The sequence below is a fragment of the Porites lutea genome, chromosome 10, assembly GCF_958299795.1.
Source record: "Porites lutea chromosome 10, jaPorLute2.1, whole genome shotgun sequence".
In the NCBI taxonomy this organism is placed as follows: Eukaryota; Metazoa; Cnidaria; class Anthozoa; order Scleractinia; family Poritidae; genus Porites; species Porites lutea.
In genome coordinates, this window is record NC_133210.1 from 11,122,524 (window position 1) to 11,143,499 (window position 20,976).

The 20,976-nt window shown below is 38.1% G+C and overlaps 1 protein-coding gene and 1 pseudogene across 1 annotated transcript in view; both read left to right on the forward strand.

Moving 5' to 3' along the window:
* The window catches only part of LOC140949795 (tyrosine-protein kinase receptor Tie-1-like), a 5,561-nt gene extending 165 nt beyond the window's left edge, over positions 1-5,396 (forward strand). Inside the window, exons 2-5 of the mRNA XM_073398927.1 lie at positions 376-587; positions 1,114-1,154; positions 1,648-1,744; positions 5,044-5,396. Coding sequence (XP_073255028.1) covers positions 376-587; positions 1,114-1,154; positions 1,648-1,744; positions 5,044-5,218 — 525 coding nt within the window. The 3' untranslated portion in view covers positions 5,219-5,396. The remainder of the gene's footprint in view (positions 1-375; positions 588-1,113; positions 1,155-1,647; positions 1,745-5,043) is intronic.
* Positions 5,397-7,530: 2,134 nt separating this feature from the next.
* Positions 7,531-20,976, forward strand: part of LOC140949786 (uncharacterized) — a 38,410-nt pseudogene continuing 24,964 nt past the window's right edge.

Consider the following 20,976-nt stretch of genomic DNA (forward strand, 5'->3'; position numbering starts at 1 on the left):
TCATTATTTTCTGAGCAACGTTGCTCCGATTCAGTTTCTGTTTTCATCATTCAAAGATCGTTTTCAGACCATTTCACAAGCAAGAATTAAATGATAAATGGGTTAATTTTCTAGATGAAGAATGATTTGATTTTTTTCATTAGAATGTCAAATCAGTTTTAGAGGAGAAATTGTTCTAGTCCATCGAACCAAATTCGGCATGTTTCGTATGAACTTGAATCAGCCGTTTAGATCAGTTCAGTTCTGATATTTTTCTTTTAATTGTTTACCCCTAATTTTCTTACCTTCACTCGTGCCTTTTTAGGCAGTAATAGCACCGTAACTGAAGTATTATGGTACTTATTTTCATTTTTTCTCCTTCCTTCTTAAAATTAGAATCATCTCGCGGAAAACAATCTTGTTCACAGAGATCTTGCTGCCCGTAATGTTCTTGTTGGCCATGACAACCAAATCAAAGTGTCAGACTTTGGGTTGATGAGACAAATCTATGAAGATGTGAGCAGCTCAGCAAAGTCCAAAAAACTTCCTGTGAAATGGATGGCCCCAGAATCACTCTATCAAGGCCTTTACACCACCAAAAGTGATGTGTGAGTATAAAAGATTCCCACTCTTTCAAACACATCTCGATACATTGCTGCTCAGAAAACCTCAGCTACCCTAAAAATCGTGATCAGTGAGTTTAATTCAAACCGATCTAGAATTCCGGTGGTTAATATAGTGGGTAATTTCGTACTTGTCAGTACAATTTCGACTCAGGACTATATATAGTTTGCATAGTCAATAGCGAGAGCGGCTTCCGCTTAATTCTTAAATCAGAGTGTATGTAAAGATCATTTAGAAGCTTTCTATTTGCCGGGAAACGTTTACAAATATGCGACAGACCCGTCACCTAAATTGGTATTGTTTTCCCCACCCTATTAACCTTGCTAGGCCATTAGCTAAGGGCTTTGAGCATCTCAGGCCTGGTGTCATGGGGTTCAGTCAAGCGCGAAGGAAAGGAAAGGTGGAGACACGCCCTTTTCCCCTTAAGATCATCAAGTAAAAAGAAGAGAAGAAAAATTTATAGTGTTAATGCAGTGGGTATATTCATGACCTTTGTGCTTTTCTCTATAGTTGGTCTTTTGGTGTTGTTCTTTGGGAGATGGCTACATTGGGTGAGTAGAACGTCACGCACTGATCATGTTACCTTCCAAGGGGAGTGAGATCCCAAGAACTCTCTTCCCTATTACTACAGGGGATATGACTTGAAGTGCGACTGATATCAAAGGACGACACTGGGACTTTTAGAAGGCTGATACCTGATGAGTTTTATATGTGGCAAGCCAGTAGGCTTTTTTGTTTTGAACCGCAAGCTCTATGTTTGCTGAAAGTGATAATCGGCATCAGATATGCACGCGTTAGTTGTTTCTTGGAAAGAGGAGCCTTATTACTAAGCACCCTGCTTTCGTTATTTCTTTCTTTCTTACATTTAAATGCAAATCTGGCCCCTATTCAATCACTATTCTTTTGCAAAACGGCATTATTGAGAAAGGGGAATATGAAGAGTCGTCGGCGTTGACATTTCCAGTAGAAAACTATCCAGGGGAATGATCCGTATTGTCAAATAATAACATGTATATATTTTTTTCTTTCGCATAACGTGATCAGGGGGCGTACCATACCCCACGCTGACCAACTCAGAGTTGTATCGACTGCTTGGCACTGGTTATCGCATGGAGAGGCCTGACATGTGCTCCGATGATGTGTACGTTTCTTGATCAGAATCGTCTTAGAACTGACAAAACGATTCGATTTTTCCGTGCGTCTTTTTAGTTATAAATAGCCTTGAAAGTTGCAGAGGACAAGTCGGTTTCGATTTTGATGTTTCTTCGATCAAAGTGATTACTGAACAGACGGACGGCAAAATCTTAGCTTAAATATTTGTTTCATACAGTAATATGATAGTGTTATTTAACAGAGATCGACTGCCAGGATTTTTTTCTCATGTTCGATATTTCCTTATGGTTGTGGATAGGGCTTTCCACAAGTTGCTCCAGATTTTCCTAAACGTTTCCCGTAATTTCTTCAAAAAATGCCCAATAAACAATCAAAAGTTGCTTTTTGTAACGAAAGTTACAAAAAGAAAGTCTGATGCTAAAATATGCAAATTGTACAACCAAAGTAAGATTTCTAAGCATTTTTGTTCAATTTTGCGGCGTAACCAGCGTTGCTAAATAACTTTGTCCTCGATTAAAACCAAAAAATGTAGTGAGCCAATAAAATCGTTGAGTGGCCTTCTTCACCCGAGACACTCAAGTCACTCGAATGTGAATGTTTGTCCTCTCATTGAGAAGCGATTTGGTACCTTCAGGAACTCTCTCTGCAAGTCGTAAGCCGTTATCAAGTAAGCTTCAATGTCGCTGTCCAGGTTCGAAGTAAAAATGTTCAAATCGCCGAGTCACTAGCCTTAGCGTTCCGTTCCCAATTCTGAGATATTTTCCACCTATTTATAAAAGCCATTGTTTTGATTCTGATTTTTTCTTGAAGGTATTGTTTTCAGTGGAAGGTTCCTGTAGAATCTTGCGTCAACCCATCTGGCTATAAACGTAGTATGGGTGTAACATATTTCTTAGGCAATTTTGTAGACTTAAACTGTATTCCAGCACCTCTCAAGTCCAAACATTGACATAAAAAGATATCCTCGAATTAATCGTATTACTCGTTTCAATTCGAGAGCTTTATTGTTGCATTAACTGGTTTATTTTTCTCGCTCTTCGCGGCTGACTCGCAAGGTACCTGCGGAAAGTAGTATTTAAAGCCACTGATCATTTCTATGAAATTGTTACGAGATTTAATTTTTCAAAAATGAGAAAGAGTTTTGACCTATGTAAGTTATCTTTTTGTCTCCAAGCGCAGTATTGTACGATCTTGGTGATGATTTTATCGATCGGTAGGAACGTTTTTCAACACTTTTGAGTCTTGTCGCCATTCTGTTTTTTGTTTTCAGACTAAAATTGCGTTATTGATACTTTATATGATAACATCTGCAGCTTCGCTTTAGTTGTTGAAATGATTTGCTCTACCGTTACTGAGAAATTGGACCGTGAACTTTTCACGACATTCATTTTGTTTACCATCTTTCAAACCTTCCCGGGCCGGCTTGAACGTGACGTCATGATGGCTAGACACATCAGATTTTCATTCGCCAATATCTGCTCTAGTGCCCAGGCCTAAGTTTATGACTCCCTCCTGATCTTCGTCCACCATTTTGAATTTTCTCTAAAACCGCTGACCGAGCAGCCCAGCTACTTTTATCTTGCCCTCGTGATCTGCCCCAGGGGGGACATTACGAAACAGCGCCTGTAGATCCGTGTCGCCCGCAAAATCGCGGGTCCCATGACTATTTGCGCGCTCACAAAGGGAGCCGACGCATGTCGCGTCCTTTGATTCAAGACTCAAGTGTTAGGGTATTGTTTCCACGATACAAAGGTAATTTAACTTAAGAACATCTATAGATCCAAGCTATCGCGCTACTCTCTGTTTTATAAGGAAATGCAAACGCTCAACTTGATAAATATTTTGACTTCATAAAATATTTTAACGATTTAGGCCAGCAGAATGTATAGAATTCCAGGAAAACAATTCAGGAAGCCGAACGGTTTTGAACTGCGCTAGACGTTATTTTTATCAGTATGCAAATCACCTACCCATCGAATTGAAATATTCTGACTTTTTTTAACCACTTTTCGATTTGATTCGTTTCATTTTATATTATTTTGTGCAAGCTGAGCTCTTTCATGCGAATTTACGCTTTCAAAAGGAAAAAAAACTTCGGGGAAACGTTATGTTTACAACCACGGCAATTTGTATCGATTTCGCTTCACTTACGCTTATATGCAAATTACTGTTCATCCGCCGGATTTCGCTGGAGACAAAAATATCGATTTTGAATTCCCAGATGCTTGCCTTTTGGGACACCCCTTTTATTTTGGCTATCAAGATTTTAAAAGCTAAGCTTCAGACTTTTCATTCCAACGTTTTAATGCGGGAAAGCTAGGAGAAATGCTCCAACTGATTTAAGTCACGCAATACGCTTTAAGACCGCATAACTTGATCTTTCTGTTATCTTTTGTTCTTCTATTGTCTCTAAAACAATAACGATGTTTTACCAATTTCCACCTACAAATAATAGAAAACATTTGATTGACAGAAAAATTTGCATTTACTAGCGACGCGTATCTACAGGCGCGATTCCGTAATGAGGATTTGGCTCCTTTTTTATAAGAAATTCATAAATTGACAAATTGTCCACTAAAACATTGTGAAATATGAAAGAAAGGCCAATTTAAGCACTAAAAGCTGCTCCGATATCTCAGAACTGAGATTAGAACATAATTAGAGAAATTGCTCAGAATGCAAAAAAATGCTCGAAATACGAAAAAGTTGCCAAAAAGTTGCAGAGCAACTTGTGGAAAGCACTAGTTATTAATTAAAACTAGCTATTCTTTCTCTTACCTGCCAACAGCTTTATTCAGTAAAATCTCGCGATGTTGGCTAATTCTTTCAACTTGAGAAACTTTAAACGACATTTCCAGCAGACTATTCCAAAACTATCTAGTATGTCAGATGAAACAGAGAATGTTGACAAGCTGTGGACGCTTTATGCTTTATTCCCTTATATTCAATTTTATTACGGTATAATGATGGGTGAGGAGCAGAGAAAGAATTAGCCTGCGAGCAAGCTCTCCATTTGGGCGAGGGAAACGAACCACGCGAGAACGCGCGAGCGGGGACCCCTCGCTGTCGTGTTTCCTCTCGCGTGCCGCACGTGCGTGTACTTAAAGAGATCCCCCAAATGGAGAGCTTGCTCGCAGGCGTGGCAAGATACCGACAAGCCTAATGATCCGGTGTGAGTGGATCCCAGCTGGTCTAAAGGAAAACTCCTCCACTAAATCGGAGAAACGGTGTCTATACATGCAAGAATGGATTGGAACTCTGACTAACTTCAATTGGTTTGTTTATTGTTTTATTTTATTTTATTTTATTTTTTTTTATCAATAACAGATATGAGCTGATGACTGACTGCTGGAAAGAGGAACCTCGCTCTCGTCCCAGTTTCTATCAACTGATCGAAAAACTGGAGGCGATAATGCAGAGGGATGCGCCATACTTGGATCTAAACAAACACAATGAAGATCATCCGTATTACAACGTGCCACCTGAAGCTAGTGGTGATTAAATATGGAGAAGGAGCTTCCCCAGTAATCAGACAATTTCAGACCAAACGAGTATAAACAGTTAACCAGTAATGATCATATAGAGAAAGTAATCTTAAAACGTTTGAATAGGAAGTAAAAGTAGAAGCATAACAAGAACCGTATTAGCAGTAAGGCACCTGGGATCTAATCAGGACTGAGCCCTTTACCAAGGAATGTTCTTACAAAACGCCTTTGTCATAGCGTGCCATAGTTATATTTTTAAGACTGTTTTTAGATTCCTCGATCTCTCACGTAAAAATAAAAACAAATCATTAAGCTGTCACATGCTAGCTGTTTTCGTTTCTTCACAATCTGCAGCCTGCGTAGTCAGCGTGATCAGAAGCGCGTACAGAGTTTTGGCAGAGGAGCTGCAAAGCCGCTCACCTTGGGGAAGAAGAGGAGACGTTTTGAAATTCCCTCGCAGCTTCACCGCCATAACTCTCACACGCGCGCGCGCAAAAAAAAATGGGAGGGCCAGCTGATCTAACGGGCAGCCCAAGCGCAGTATGGTTGTTGCATGTGGCACAATATTGCAAAATGAAAGGAAACTATTGAAGATTCGTCCGGGGCGGTAATAGATTCAAGAAGAAAGTTATAAGCAGAAGTTAATTAGCAATTAATGAACGAGGCTGAGTATCTTATGAAGAATTATGGAGATCGAGGATGGTGTTACGGCCTCGACGGATAACACCCTCCAAGATCTCCATAATTCTTCATATGATACGAAAGCCGAATTCAATAATTGTTTTATTATTTATTCAAAATAATTCCTAGTTTAAAAACATGACTAAAACACGCTTACCTCCATCGATGTTAAGTTCATCTTCGATAGTGCACGTTGGGGGTTGTTCAGCTCCGCAAATATCCTCCAAATAGCAGATGTCGCCCTTCGAATTGTCTTCTTGCTTTTCTTGCCATGTTTTTGCGTTTTTTTCGCCTAGTTCTTACTCTTGAAACGAGTGAAATGAAACGAGTTTCAAGTTCACAACCAAAACAACTCAACCTTGTCCCCAGGTCTTCTCGCTTGACTGTGCATTAACCTGCAAGAACGCTGCATTTTTGACGTCATTTCCTCGCTAAACACAAAATTCTTCAAATTTGGTCATTAGTAACCGGTTATGGTGAATTAAACGTGTGCTTTTAGCCAATCAGAATCGGGGAAATATTTTGAATGAATAATAATTCTCAATAAAAAACATCTTTGACGTTATTAAAATTGCGTGTTTTTGCTTTTTTGCCAAAATAAGAAAACACGAATGAGGTGCCAATGATCGAGTGAAAAAATGTTCGTTGAGTTGATGGTACTGAGGGGCCATGAGGATCTAGGGAATTTCAAGCCCTTTTGAGAGGGGGCTTAATAGAGACGGGGGCTTATTTAATTTAGAAAAGATGGTGGTATGAGTTCTCCTTAAAGAACTAGAGTACAAAGTGGAAAAGCTCAAGCACAAGAAGGTTGGAGGTCATGCACCCTAGGATCAGAACCAAATCCGAACTTCCAGAGTTGGCAAATGAACCATTCTGTCTCAGTGCACGCGAAGTTTTACGGTCGAGATTGATTGTACAGTCTATCATTTATTAGAGAAGAATAATTAGGGGAGGGGAGGGGGGACTTATTAACTTTCTTCCCCAGAAAAGGGGGGGGGGGGCTTATTAGAGGGAGGAGCCTTATTAGAGATTGAGAGGGGGGCTTAATAGAAGATACGGCAATCAATCAATCAATCAATCAATCAACTTTATTTAAACACGGTAAATGGCTCAGCAAGCTGGTTTTCAGACATGCCGTGTGATAATTACAATTTATAAAAATAAAGACTAGTGATTAACTAACAATACAATATAACAGCAAGAAATGAGTATTAGAAATAAGATAAAAACATAATAAAAGTTATATCGTAAGATATGGCGAGTTTAAAGCTAGTAAGATCCCCCATCTCACGTGTTTCATTTGACAGTTGGCATACTTGAACTGATGCAGTACGAAAAATATCTTCTTGAGCGGCAAAACCTTTGGGGTGCTTGGGGCTTCGAGTGCGTCAGGTTTTAGAAATCTTGCTTGAACGTGCTTACAGCTATCCCCAATTTCCCGTCCTTTGTGGGAGAAGGGTGGAATCGAACACCCCAGACACAGATCACAGAGGAGGATCTGGGGCCTAGGCTCATTTGCGCCCGCAAGGTATGGCGGTAATAATCAAAAATGCGGGAAACGAGAGAATATTCACCACAAGAGGGATTGGAGTGTAAAAATACCGAAAAAATGATGGCTTTTTCCTCTAAATTGCGATAATCGGAAGGTAACCATGGCTCTATCTAGTCCAGAATCACCTGGTCCGCCACGCCGGGTTGTAATTAATCGCACTGAAAACCCAAGCGAGGAACACGAGGAGCTCAACAAGATGGCGCACGGCGTTGTGGCAGAAAGTCGAAGGTTTGTACTCTTGGTTGGGTTTTTTTTATGTAGCAAGGTTTCGCTTGGTTGTGTTATTACTGGAGGGAACTTCTTTAACTTAGATAATTTACTGAAATTTTAGAAGGTGTTTATGCACAGGAGCCCAAGCCTAGCTTGATTTATTACATCGCGATATGCATTATTTCTATTTTATGCCCCCTCCCCCCCACCACTCCCCCCCCGCTTATCTCAATCGATGAGGGTTTTTATGGGGCTGGCCTGAGAGATTTTCTGATTGGGTCAGTAATAGTAATAGAAGGCAGGTTTTTCTGAAGGGTGTTTTTATCCGAAATATCAATCAAATACTCAAGGAGAAAAGAATAAAGCAATCAATCGTTGGTTGGTTGTTTTTTTAACAGTCAGAGAATCATGATCAACATGCAATGCGTACCGGCAGAATCAGTGAAAGACTCCGGCAATTCTAATTTTTTACAAAAAGGTCAACTCTGCTAGTTAAAAACAGCAGAAAAACTAAGTTTCTGCATTCATTTTCCCTAGAACAAAATGCAAACCTGTTACCTTTTTTGTCTATGCTTGTCGTTTAGGTTAAAAGTTAAGAAAAGGTACCTTTTTTGAAAAAGAAGTCAGGTATTTTCAGCTTTCGAGTGAATGATATTTTGACGTCAATATTGTCCGCTCTTTATCCATTTCTCACTTTACCAAACGATGTTTTAAAGCGCAAAAGAGGTATCTTTTTTTGGCTTTCAAGCAATCTCATGAAAGACACAGAAAAGGTACCTTTTTTGCAGTTGGAAGCGATGTTCTTAAAAGCGCGAAAAAGGTACCTTTTTGGCGGTTGGAAGTGATGTTCTCAAAAGTGCGAAAAAGGTACCTTTAATAGTGTTTTCAAGCCATGGGAAGCAATTTAGGATCCTACTGATTGACAGATGTCAACCGTTTGGTGTCATTTTTATGAATTTTTTGTCTGAATTTACTAATCCACTAGTCGAGAGATAAATCTTCCCTGTTTATCGGCCAAGTTTGAAACCAGTTGCTGAGCTTGACCCTGTAACATGTACAGTGTCATTTCGCAGTTTTAAAATCTATCCCCCTTGCTTGATTTTGGCATGGGTGTGAGCCATCTTGATCAGTGTCGGAGTGAAGCTGAAAGCATTGTCATTGGTTCAGTGGTTATCAATGAACGACAGGTGTCAGTTATAAGTAACCCGAAGAGAAGCCGGGCCAGTCCTCTTGGGCATTTAAAATGCTTTTTTGTTTCCTCACTAAAATGCTTTACTTTAATGCTCCATTTTGTCGAATAACATGCTCACCCTAAAAAAATTCACTAAAATGCGCGATGATGCGATGATGATATGTATAAGTGTTAAAACAACAAGAATGTATGCTAATGGTCTAATACACCAAAAGACAATTGTTCAGACAGTGGCATTTGCATTTATTTTTTATTTTGACTCTTGAGAGTTTATTTTCTATTTGAAAATTTCTAATTTTCATTTTCTCTGAAAAAAAAAAAAATCCGGGAAATTCCACCAAAGGTCTCGACAAAAATGCTGGCTTACTGTACAAAAGTCTAAGAAGAGGAAAGTTGTTCAGGTTTACTTTAGTATTTAGTTAGGGGGTTTCAGGGGTACATGTATGGTGGCATTTTTATTGTTAAATGGCTTTACTTTGGCCTCTAGATCAAAAAACGCCTGAAATTAAATTATTTATATAATTTATAATTTACAGCAAACAAAAATAACCCCAAGACAGAAGTCTCTAATAACCTTTTTGGAGTGAAAAACATCACCCACGAAACAAGACAGTTATATGACCTGCTCGGAACCCATTTAGTTTAGACTTAAAGGAAAAGGAAAATGAACACCTTTGCTTTACATGTAGGACTTCTTTCAGGTTAAAGTATTTGCTCCATGCTTAAAATTGCGCTTGCTGAGCTTCTCTTCTTGCATCTAGTTTTAAAGTACCAGAGTTGTTACTAACATTTTCAGGAGCCATTTTATCCATTTGGCTGGTGGCTAGTATTTTCAGATTTCTTCTAGTTTCTCGCTTTTGATCTTGGCTAAAAGAAGTGAGCTAAAAGTTTTTGCTCCACTGATTCCCCTTGTAGATCATTTCAATTTTAACAGGATCACCAAGAATCCCCTAAAAAATGTCTGTGCATCGTTCATTGAAGCTCAAGAGGTGCCAACGGTTGACATATGTCAATCAGTAGGAGTTTGAATGGCTTCCCAAAAGCTTGAAAATACTATTAATTTTATATTTTTTAAAGGGTACCTTTTTCGCGCTTTTGAGAGCATTGCTTCCAACTGCAAAAAAGGTACTTTTTTGTGCCTTTCAGGAGATGGCTTGAAACCGAAAAAAAGGTACCTCTTTTGCGCTTTAAAACATCGTTTGGTAAATTGAAAAATGGACGAAGAGCAGACAATATTGACGTCAAAATAGCATTCACTCGAAAGCTGAAAATACCTGACTTCCTTTTCAAAAAAGGTACCTTTTCTTAACTTTTAACCTAAACGACAAGCACAGACAAAAAAGGTAACAATTTTGCATTTTGTTCTATGGAAAATGAATGCAGAAACTTAGTTTTTCTGCTGTTTTTAACTAGCAGAGTTGACCTTTTTGTTAAAAAGTAGAATTGCCGGAATCTTTCACTGATTCGGCAGCCTTTACTAACCCGTTGATCAGTTGTACAGTGCTGTTTTCTTATTTCATATTGTTTGTATAACTGCTTATTTTACTCACGTGACCTTAAGATGGAATCCACCAGGAAATTGAATAATTTTGATTTTCAGTGGACAAAAACCTTGTACCAGAATAATTTAAAGCATATTGCATTCTTTTTTACATTTTTCAAGGGCTAAAGATGTAATTAGTGATCTGTAATAATACCAAAGAAAATTTCTCATTGAAGCCCAAGAAAATGAAATGCCAAATTTCACAAAATTGCATCTTTCACATGAAATTTTCAGAATTAAATTAAAATTACTCAATTTCCCGGTGGATTCGGTCTTAATACTCGAGCCTCTTTATGGGTACTTCTTGTATTAAATGGACACAAGAGCATTCCACAAGGGTGTCCATCTAATATAATCAAACCCCACTTTATGGACACCTGCTTAATATGGACACCTCATTATTACAGACAGTTTGCTTTGTTCTTGGGGTAAGAAAGCCCTTACATTTTCTCTAAATTCAACCTGCTTATTATGGACATCTCATCAATACGGACATTTTCTATGGCCCCCTCAGTGTCCAAAATAACAGGGTTCGACTGTACTGGTTTCACAACAACAGCAACAACAACAACAACAACAATTGTTATTGTACCCAAAGCAGAATATTATAGTTATTTACAAGTTGTTAAATTAATCAATTGACTAAAAGGGGTACTGACTTCCTGAAATAACTAATAGGTTTAAAATGCCAAGAAGCCAGATTCAGTAAGATAATTTAAACACGTTTATTGTGCAGGGTACAATATGGCAGCATATCAGACTGTATACACATAAACCCACAGATATACAGATATACACTAGCATGTATAACCGTAAGAAGAGCGAAAAAGTAGGATGGAAGTTACCAGGTACAAGATAATTGGCAATATTTGTACAGCAGAGGATAATGTTATTTTAATTTTGATTTAAATTTAGAAAGAGAAACAGCTTTAATCTTTTCATCGGTTGAGTTCACTGTGGATGTCTGACAAGCTTTCTGGTTTGCCTGGCTGAAATGGTGATCTAGTTGGACATAATTATGCCCTTTCTAAAAGGAGAAAAAAAGACTTTTTAGGCCTGCTATTCCAAACCAACTGTTAATTCACTTTTGTAGCACCATATATGCCATGCCACGTCAAGCTGTTTAAATTCCATGCTTGTTTTGTTTACAGTGAAGATGTCTTCTCAAGCTATGCTTGCAACTCATTAAATCATAAAGGAATTAAACATCATCCAGGGGATATTGTAGAAGCTGGTTGCTTGGCGGTAACTATGTACACTACATGTTTTTCGAAATGGCTTGAAAATCAAACCAAATTTGTCCCTAGTGTGGTTAAACAAGCATTAGACCTTGTTTGAGTCAGAATTTTCTTTGTTTCCTAGCCTCAACAAAGAGAAGTCATTATGTCATGTTGCCACGCTTACTAGCAAAATTCCTGGATCTCAGCAAACTGTGGCCCTGCAATTTTATGGGAGAAAAAAATAGGACTGTATGACTTTCCATAATGACTGCACTTAGGACGTTTCTTTCATCATTCAACAATACAAATCATGAAATGGCCATTTCTGTCTTGAAAGAAGGACTGTTGAGATCCAGAAATCTTGTTACCATGCATGGTAAAGTGATATCACGCATTTCTCAATTATGTGTAGGGGACAAAGATAATATATGTGACCCTCTTTGGGAAAACGGACACTAACGCTTTTCCGTTAAACGGTTAAGAAAAACGGTTCTAAACGGATAGTAAACGGTTAACTCAAGCGTTTAAACGGTTTCCGTAACTCTTTAAACGGATAGCAAAAAATTTAAACGGTTGACCAAAGTCCAAAAAAGGGCAGCACTAAAACACGGAATCCGGAATCCGGAAACGGAAACGGAATCACGGAAACGGAAACGGAAACAGAATACGGAATCAAATATCGATGATAGAAAATTAAAGAATTTCACAATACACAATTTAGTACAATCCAAAGAGAATTTGTCTTAGTTTTCTTGGCAGTTCCCTTAAATATATTCTTGTTATTGTGTCTTGATAAGGTTTGGTAGTGTGGGTTACTGCACTGCAAGGCCGATGAAAGTAATTTTACGAGTAATTTTTATTCACGAGTTCATGGGTTGAATAATACAGTTAAATATTACTTTTGTAGCTAATTGTCAAGAATAGTCGAAGTTAGCCTCAGACCACACCACGTGATTGTCCCCAAACTGAATACTCCACACATGACCGACCGGTGACGTGACCACAGTTCCGGTGTTTTAGCAATAAGTTCAACTTTTTCGCCAAGCTGAATACTGATGCAATACTGGTGTACCGGTAATTAAGTTTACGTGGACGTTCGTATTTTTGTTGAAGAGGCTTATTAAACATGGCGCATTATTTTGATGTAATCGGTTGCGGAATCAAGCAAATGCATGCACAATTCTCTCTTCTCTGTGGACTCCACAATGCCATGGTTCTCTTGAGTAAGTTGTCTTGATAAATAAAACTGAACACTGTTGAAGACAACCCAGAAAAGACTCTGAGAAAAACTTGACGGCGACGCCTTTCAGTTATGTAAACGACGCCTCAGACGATTCAAACAAAGTCTGTCTCCATATAACATACCTTTTTGTTAAGGCACTAGTTTTTGCCAGTCACGTTTTTCTCCTCGCTTTGCTGTCCCATGCATTCATTGCCGACAGTGGTATCAAGCGTCTTTTCACCGGAATCGACTCCTCTAGTGACACAGCAGTCTCCTCTCCTGTACTCAGCTAATTTATTCATTTGTGCCTTTTTTTTTATCTGTTTATTTATTTCATTGTCATTGCTAATATTATTTTTTTCAAATCGATCGCTTGGAACCTTCTTTCACAGATTCCGTATTCCGTTTCCGTTTCCGTTTCCGTGATTCCGTTTCCGTTTCCGGATTCCGGATTCCGTGTTTTAGTGCTGCCGTCCAAAAAACGGATACCTTGAAGCGTTAAACGGTTGTCCAAAAATATAAACGGTTAGCTCGAAACGTTAAACGGTTGACCAAAACCCAAAAACGGATAGCTTAAACCGTTAAACGGTTGACTAAAGTCCACAAACGGACAGCTGGAAACGTTTGAAAACGGATGAGTCGGCAAGATCGTTCCAGGAAAAACATTAGAACGCTAAAAGGATAGTAAACATGGAGCATAATAACTTGAAGTATCTTATCACTTTGTAGATAAATATTTGTGCAGTTTAATCATTTTAACCTGCACTGAAATTTCCCGAGGCTTTTTGTTTCCCGATTGAATTTTAGAATGATTCGCTGCGCTGCATGAAATGTTTACAAGCACATGCGATGTACGACATGTACGGCACGTCGGTATTTTGTTTTCACTTAATTATAAACTCGGCAGGTTTCGAAAAAAATAGCGTTGTTTTCTTTTCCTTTGTCGTTCGCTTTAGGCTTGTAATTCTTTTTTATTCTTACTTTTCCATTTGCTGGTTAGATTTTTCCCCAACATCAGATTTTCCAACAGAAGCGACTATTGTATTTATATATCGCGCTTTCGTTATCTCTTCGTGTAATCTGATCCTTTTTAGTGGTGAGAATTGCTTGTTTCACATGGAAAACTTTTCTTTGCTTAAACTGTTGTTTTACAAGCTTCTCTTCGTTAAAACCTTACATTAATGCCCCCCCAAGATTAATGCAATGCATCAAGTTTTCATTTTCCTTGACTGCCGGTACCAGATAATAAAAGCGTACCACCTTCAAGTTCAGTCTTCGCGTGCCCGCCGAGGAAAGAACACAATCACGCGCATTTATCTTCTTCATCTTCCAGATTCTTGATTTTATTTGTGCGATGGTTTCGACTTTTAATTTTTGATTGCATGACAGGGAGCACAAAGTTGAACGGGAACCAAGAGAACGTGATTTTATTCGATTTCACCAAATCCGACACAAGATCAAGTACAGAACCACGGTCGCCGCACTCTCCTGTGAACGAATGGCTTCATCGGCTCTCGATGCAATACGTTTTAACTTATTTAAATTTTTAGCCGTTTCTCCAAGGATACGACGATTACTCGCCTTCTAAAAACAAGGATAAGTTAGAACTAAAAATACGTAGAAAATACTTTACGGTTGTTCGGCAGTTCACGTATCGTCGAGTATCGAGCGACCATGCTTCATAGTTCTGCTCGCAGTTCTTAAACGCTGCTTGCTTTCCTCTTAAACGGATAAGCAAACCGTTTAAACGTTTTCCCTAGAGCGTTAAACGGATGAGCAAACCGTTTAAACGTTTTCACGAATGCATGAAACGGATGAAATTTTTTTTAAACGGATAAGCAAACCGTTTAAACGTTTTCGTTAAAGCATTAAACGGATGCAACTTTTTTTAAACGGATAAGCAAACCGTTTAAACGCTTGCATGAACCTAGTAAACGGATTTAAACGGATAGTAAACGGTTTCCCCGTTTAAACGGAAAAGCGTTAGTGTCCGTTTTCCCAAAGAGGGTCACATATTCCATTTTATCTGAGAACAGTTTATTCTTACAACGTTAAACTGTCTGCACTATTGATATTTTTGTTTTTAAAAAGGTTGTTTCATTTGGCTGGTTTTACTGATGATTATCTTTTTAAACTGAATGCACAATAAAATGGCCACCAACTTAATGTGAGTCCCCTCTCTTTTCTAGGCACAGCAGCTACCACTAGCTAAATACCAGTTGTTTGAATCACTTCCGCAAGATTTAGTAGAGACAGGTGATGATAATTGGCATGCATATTTACTTTGACCAACATTCTGGTTCTTCTCTTGCTCCCTCAAGTCTCTGGTACTTGTGGCTCTCAAGTTCTCTTAGTTTCCTTTGCTCTGTGGCTCTCTGTTGTGCCTGGTATTCCTAATTCTCATGGTTGGTATTTCTCGTGGCTCTTCCTGTTATCCTGGTTCTTGTACATGTACACTGTAGTTCTCCTGGGTTTTGAGATCCTCCACAAGTACATGAACCAGTCTCTGAGGACTACAAGAACCACAGAAACAGGAGACCGATGAATCATTATGCCAATAAGAAGTAGGAAACCATTTTAAATTCAAGAATCAGAAAAACCCATAAGACCATTGAGACCCCCAAAAATGATGATATTGATGAAAAACATGTGCAACCATTCAAATGAGACCCCTTCAACTGTACTTTCCCAATGATACCACACTAATGGTTTTTTTCAACATTTACATGCAAGAAGTCTTTAAAGATGAAATTTGAAATTTTTGTTGAGTTGGACACTTTGGTCACTTCTTGAAAAAAAAAAAGGGTTTATCATAAAATTATAGTTAGGTGTTACTTATAGCAGCTTCCCCTCCCCCCCCCCCCCCCGCTTTCCTCCCCCCTCCTTTAATCAGACACCAAAGGGACAGAACCAAGTGTCTGCTTTATTATTGAGGTAATTAATATGTATAAAGTTAGATGTCTTTAAACTATGTTCAAATGGACACAACAACTCCCAATATTGTTGGCCCAACAATGTTGAGAGTTGTTGTGACCATTTGCATATGGCTAAAAGTTTGACCAGTTTCAAACTTTGTGCAACAACTCCCAACAACACACAACAACATTGCAACAACATTGCAACAACATGCAACAGAGTGTGCCAATGGACGCAACATGTAACATTCAACAATGTTGAGAGCTGTTGGCCGACAATGTTGCATCCATTTGCACAAGGCTTTAGGATGAAAAGACCTTATAGAGGTGTTTGCATGGAGGCATTTGATCATATTTTAGGTGATAATTTTGTAATAATATTGACAAAGGGAAATGTTGATAAGCCTATTTTTTTTTGTTTACATCAGGCAAACTAAGTGATTTGCAGCTGGAAGGAGTTTTGTATGCTGTAAGTATAATTATCACCTTATTAGTATCAAGAACTCTGTCAACATTTGTTGGCTTTTGTATTGCTCTTTCTTCTGTCCACATAAAGCATTTAAAATATTTGGGAAAAGATGGATTTCCAGCTAAAAATAAATTCATTACAAAAAAGACCCTTCCAGCTGCTGGGGATATGTGGTAGCAGAGAGTGTGTTATTGCACAGTCATGGTCTTGAGTAATAAAATCAAGTTAAACAGCATGAAAAATTCATTTTATAAACTGCTGTTGATTTTTAGTGTCAAAGACATCAGATGGTCCTTGCCAATGGACAGAGAGCTGGATTCTTTATTGGGGATGGTGCTGGTGTTGGAAAAGGAAGACAAGTGAGTATATTTCGTATATGTACAATTTCATGCTGTTACTACACATGGTCAATGAACAGTGTTACTTTGTTTATGTAGACAATAATCAAGAATGATGGCCATTTTCACTGGGTTGCAAATTTACCTCATTTTCATGATTGCAAAAGCACTTGCCTCGTTTTCATTTTAAAACCATGTAATATCAAGTGTTTTCCATTGCCTCAACCATGTGAAACCACTCAAGATCTGGAGTTGCTATGGCATTTTATTAATCTTTGATCACTTGGTAGGGTGTGACAGTTGGTACGAGCGAGCAAAAGAACATACATGGTTGATCGTACAACCTTGAAAAGTTCTTAATTCAACTACTACTGTCATCTTGAAAAGTCCTTGAATTTGGTTTAGGTCCTTGAAAAGTACTTGATTTCTCTATTAGGTCATAAAAAGTCCTTGAAATTCACAACCTTGTCTACGCCGAACACCTTTTTCTGTAAAATTAGGTTATTTTGCCGAGGAAAATTCGGCTCATCCTTGGTGTAAGAATTAACCTGTAAAACTCACGGGTAACAATGCTTAATTTCTGCACCTCAGATGCAGTTCCACGTCATACCCAGTCATTTTACAAAGTCTTGTTATGGAAAGGAGTATAAAATAATGTGATCAATGATAATGGCCAAAGAAGTCAAAATCGTAAATGACTCCATGACATGTTTTAGCCAATAGGGTGATCAAATGGGGTTAAAGAATGCCTACGATTTAACAGAAATATCGTAGTCCTTGAAAACTGTAATTTGTCCTTGAAAAATTCTTGAAATGTCCTAGAAATTTGTTTGTCTGAAGTTGTACAAGCCTTGAATATAGAACTGTTTGACTTTAAGCCCATTAAATTTGTAGTCAAGATTACACTCCAGTTGTTTTCTACTGTAGATTGCTGGCATTGTGTTGGACAATTTTGTACGTGGAAGATCCAGACATATATGGTTTAGTATTTCAGCTGACCAAAGGTGTGTTCAGATTATTTTTTAGCCAAAGTCTGGTTATGTATTCAATGGAATTTTGACCTTTTAAGTCAATGATTTTAACCCATTCCCGGGAATTTTTCCAAAAAATACCTTTTGAAAAAGTCTGCTCTCTATTACTTATTGACAAGGTAGGTTTTATTACAGATTAGAAGTCATAAACAGGATTTTCTTTTTCAAAATCATCTTCTGGTCCCTCCGTCAATCCTACAGGATGCGGGCAGTAAATTATTTTGCATCTTTGGAGATCTCACAGATGCATCACTGGCACAGGATGCACAGGCAGGGGTTACAAAATCACTGCCGCATTAAGTTCATAATTCCACATTTTTTTCGCGCTTTTACATGTAACCCATTCACCCCCTAGAACAAAATGGTCCAGGGGTAATATTGGAAGGAATATTCAGAAGCATTTACAGACCAATGATCCAATAAAATCGATAAAATCGGCTTTGGATTTGGATTCACTGATTCTGGACTGTGACAGATTTTTCATGATGTGAATCCCTATAGCAGTTTGTTACAAAATCAGGGATGCTGGTAATTGCTATCTCTGTATAGCTGTAAAATAATATAACCCTAGAAACTGACAAATTTCTGATTGTTTTACATTATTTTGTCAGAGATTTACATGACATTGGTTGTTTTGTCAAAGTGATAGACGGTTGTCAGCAGCTGGATAAAGAAACCAGGTACATGAACTCGAATACCACAGGTACATTATTTAGAGTGGGGCTAGAGGGCCATGCCCTCCCCTGCCTTTTGTGTTAAATCTTGTTAAATTTCAGAAAAAATTCTCTGAACTGTCTTCCAGAATTTTTGGACGAAATGCTCTCAGAGTTCTCTCTCTTTTGGAATTTTTTAAATCTTTCTTGAATACTACAAGTTATCTACACTGGCTGGTGTCTGTTGTTATCATTATGTAACACAATATATTCTTGGACAAGGTACATAAATTCCTTTTCTTAATTATTTTCTAAGAGTTCTTTTTCAAACCAATCTGTGCATGCAAATTGTATTAATTTTCATTTTCCTTCAATTCAGGTGTATTTTTCCCCAAGTGATAATCTGATCCTAAATCTTTCCAAGCCAACTATTGCTTCCTACAGTGTAAAAGAAAGGAGAAGTCACACTGCCATGGTAGCAAAATTTCTGGGTCTCAACAAACTGTGGTCCTGCCAATATGGTGGGGAAAAAACAACCAAAAAAATTTTTTTGTGCATTATTGCGCTTAGGAATGAAAGGGTCGCTGGTATTTTCCTTCCATCATTAGACAATACAAATGGCTGTCTGTCTCTGTCAAGGAAGATTATTGATCCAGAAATCTTGCTTCCATGGTAACCTGACATGACACATCTCTCTATAGAAGCAATATTCTGTGGTTTATTTGACAATAATAATAGATCAGTAGGAATTTTAAAACGAATCTAATGCTATTGACATAATTTTGTTTTACAGAGTATTTGGCTTACCTGCTGATTTTAAAGAGGGTGTTGTCTTCAGTACATACGCAACACTGGTGTCGTCTGTTCAAAAAGGTGAGCATGCTGTGTGAATGTCAACCGACACTGACAATAGACAGGGTTCCTGTTTTTGTTGATCTGTTTTTTTTTTTTTTTTTGACAGGTGCCAATCGTCAGAGCAGATTGCAACAGCTCATAGACTGGTGTGGTGGTGAGAAGTTTAATGGATGCCTCATATTTGACAAGTGTCATAAAGCAAAGCATTTTGTTCCTGTAAGTGATTTACAGTAGTTTAGCCCTTATTCTTCGTATTCATAACTGCAACAAATACATGTAAATACCTTATTTAGGGCAAAAAGCATGGTTTATTAGAAACTGCCACTATGTGATCATCATTATTCAAGTTACGTTTTGTATGAAGTGGATGAGAGGACAACAGTTTGTGTTCCCTTTACATTACATACAGTTTTTCATAACTGCAACAAATACATGTAAATACCTGATTTAGGGCAAAAAGCATGGTTTATTAGAAACTGCCACTATGTGATCATCATTATTCAAGTTACGTTTTGTATGAAGTGGATGAGAGGACAACAGTTTGTGTTCCCTTCACATTACATACAGTTCACATAAAGCTTGACTGCACAGTGGGTTTCTTGAGAATGCAATTGGTCTTGTTGCACTTGTTAATGAATGCACAACCGTTACACTTTCCACACATGCAAATTGACACCAATGATGCATATTGACACCAGAGACAGATGTTACAAGTCATGGATTCAACTAAGTACTCTGGTCACTGTAGCTTATTTCATTTTAGGGGAAAGAAGAATCCAGCACAAAAGTTGCTCTTGCTGTCACAACAATACAAAGGTATGATAAAGATATTCGACTTCATTTTTGAGGATCAATTGTTAGCATGTAATTAACACTCTAATGTAATAATTAAAGTGCTAACTTTTTTACAATTTGAAAGAAGGAGGGAGCAGCGATGGAGCAGTTGTAATCGAGCACTTGCCTCCCACCAGTGCGGCTTGAGTTCAGTTTCCAGAGTTGATGCCATAAACGTTGTGAGGGGAGGTGTGACAAGTGAGCTAATTAAAAGTAACTGGACTCATCTGCTCAAAATTAAAAACGAGCTGAAAATCGGTTGTTTTTACAAATAAAGTCAGGAAGAATTCTCGATATTTTGCGGGCGTTTTTAGTAAAACAATTATTTCGGATATAAGATGATTATAGCCAACTAATATCCAACACGCACTTGTGGAATAATTGTTAAATATACCTGACCTCCTTACTGTCTCTACAGAGTGACCCCCCCTTCCCGTACAGTAACTGCTGTGCCCAAATTTTCTCCTCTTTACAGATTTATTCTTTTTTCACTTTATAGAATGCTACCCAAAGCTCGTGTTGTGTACTGTAGTGCAACTGGTGTGACAGATGTAAAAAATGTGGTAGGTGTAGAGAAAGTATTATTTTATATAATTGACAATAACGTGATTTTGACTGAGTGTCAGGAAACAGCATGTTACTGTTAAAAGGTATCCAACTTTTCTTTGCTAGTTTTTCGCAAACAATGCACTAAGTAAAGGTTGGCATGTACCTTTTAAAGTACGCTGTACGCAGTTAGCATCTTATATGATACCACTGTACAAAGTTAAAACTTTAAAGTGAAACTTGATCTTGCGACTTGATCTTGCGACTTGATCTTGTACCGGGGAACAAAGAGTTTTTAAGGCGAAATACCATCGGTTGCATCTAAGCGTGGACACAAGACAAAAAAAAACATGTTCTAATAGGGTGCCAGACATGACGTGTTTTGCCGCCAAACATCTGAAGTTTGACAGCGTTAAAGCAAACTGTCAAGCCAAAGGTAAGTTTGTAGCCAATCAGAACATGTTTTTTCCTCACGTGTACAACCTTAGATGCAGCCGACGTTAATTATATGATC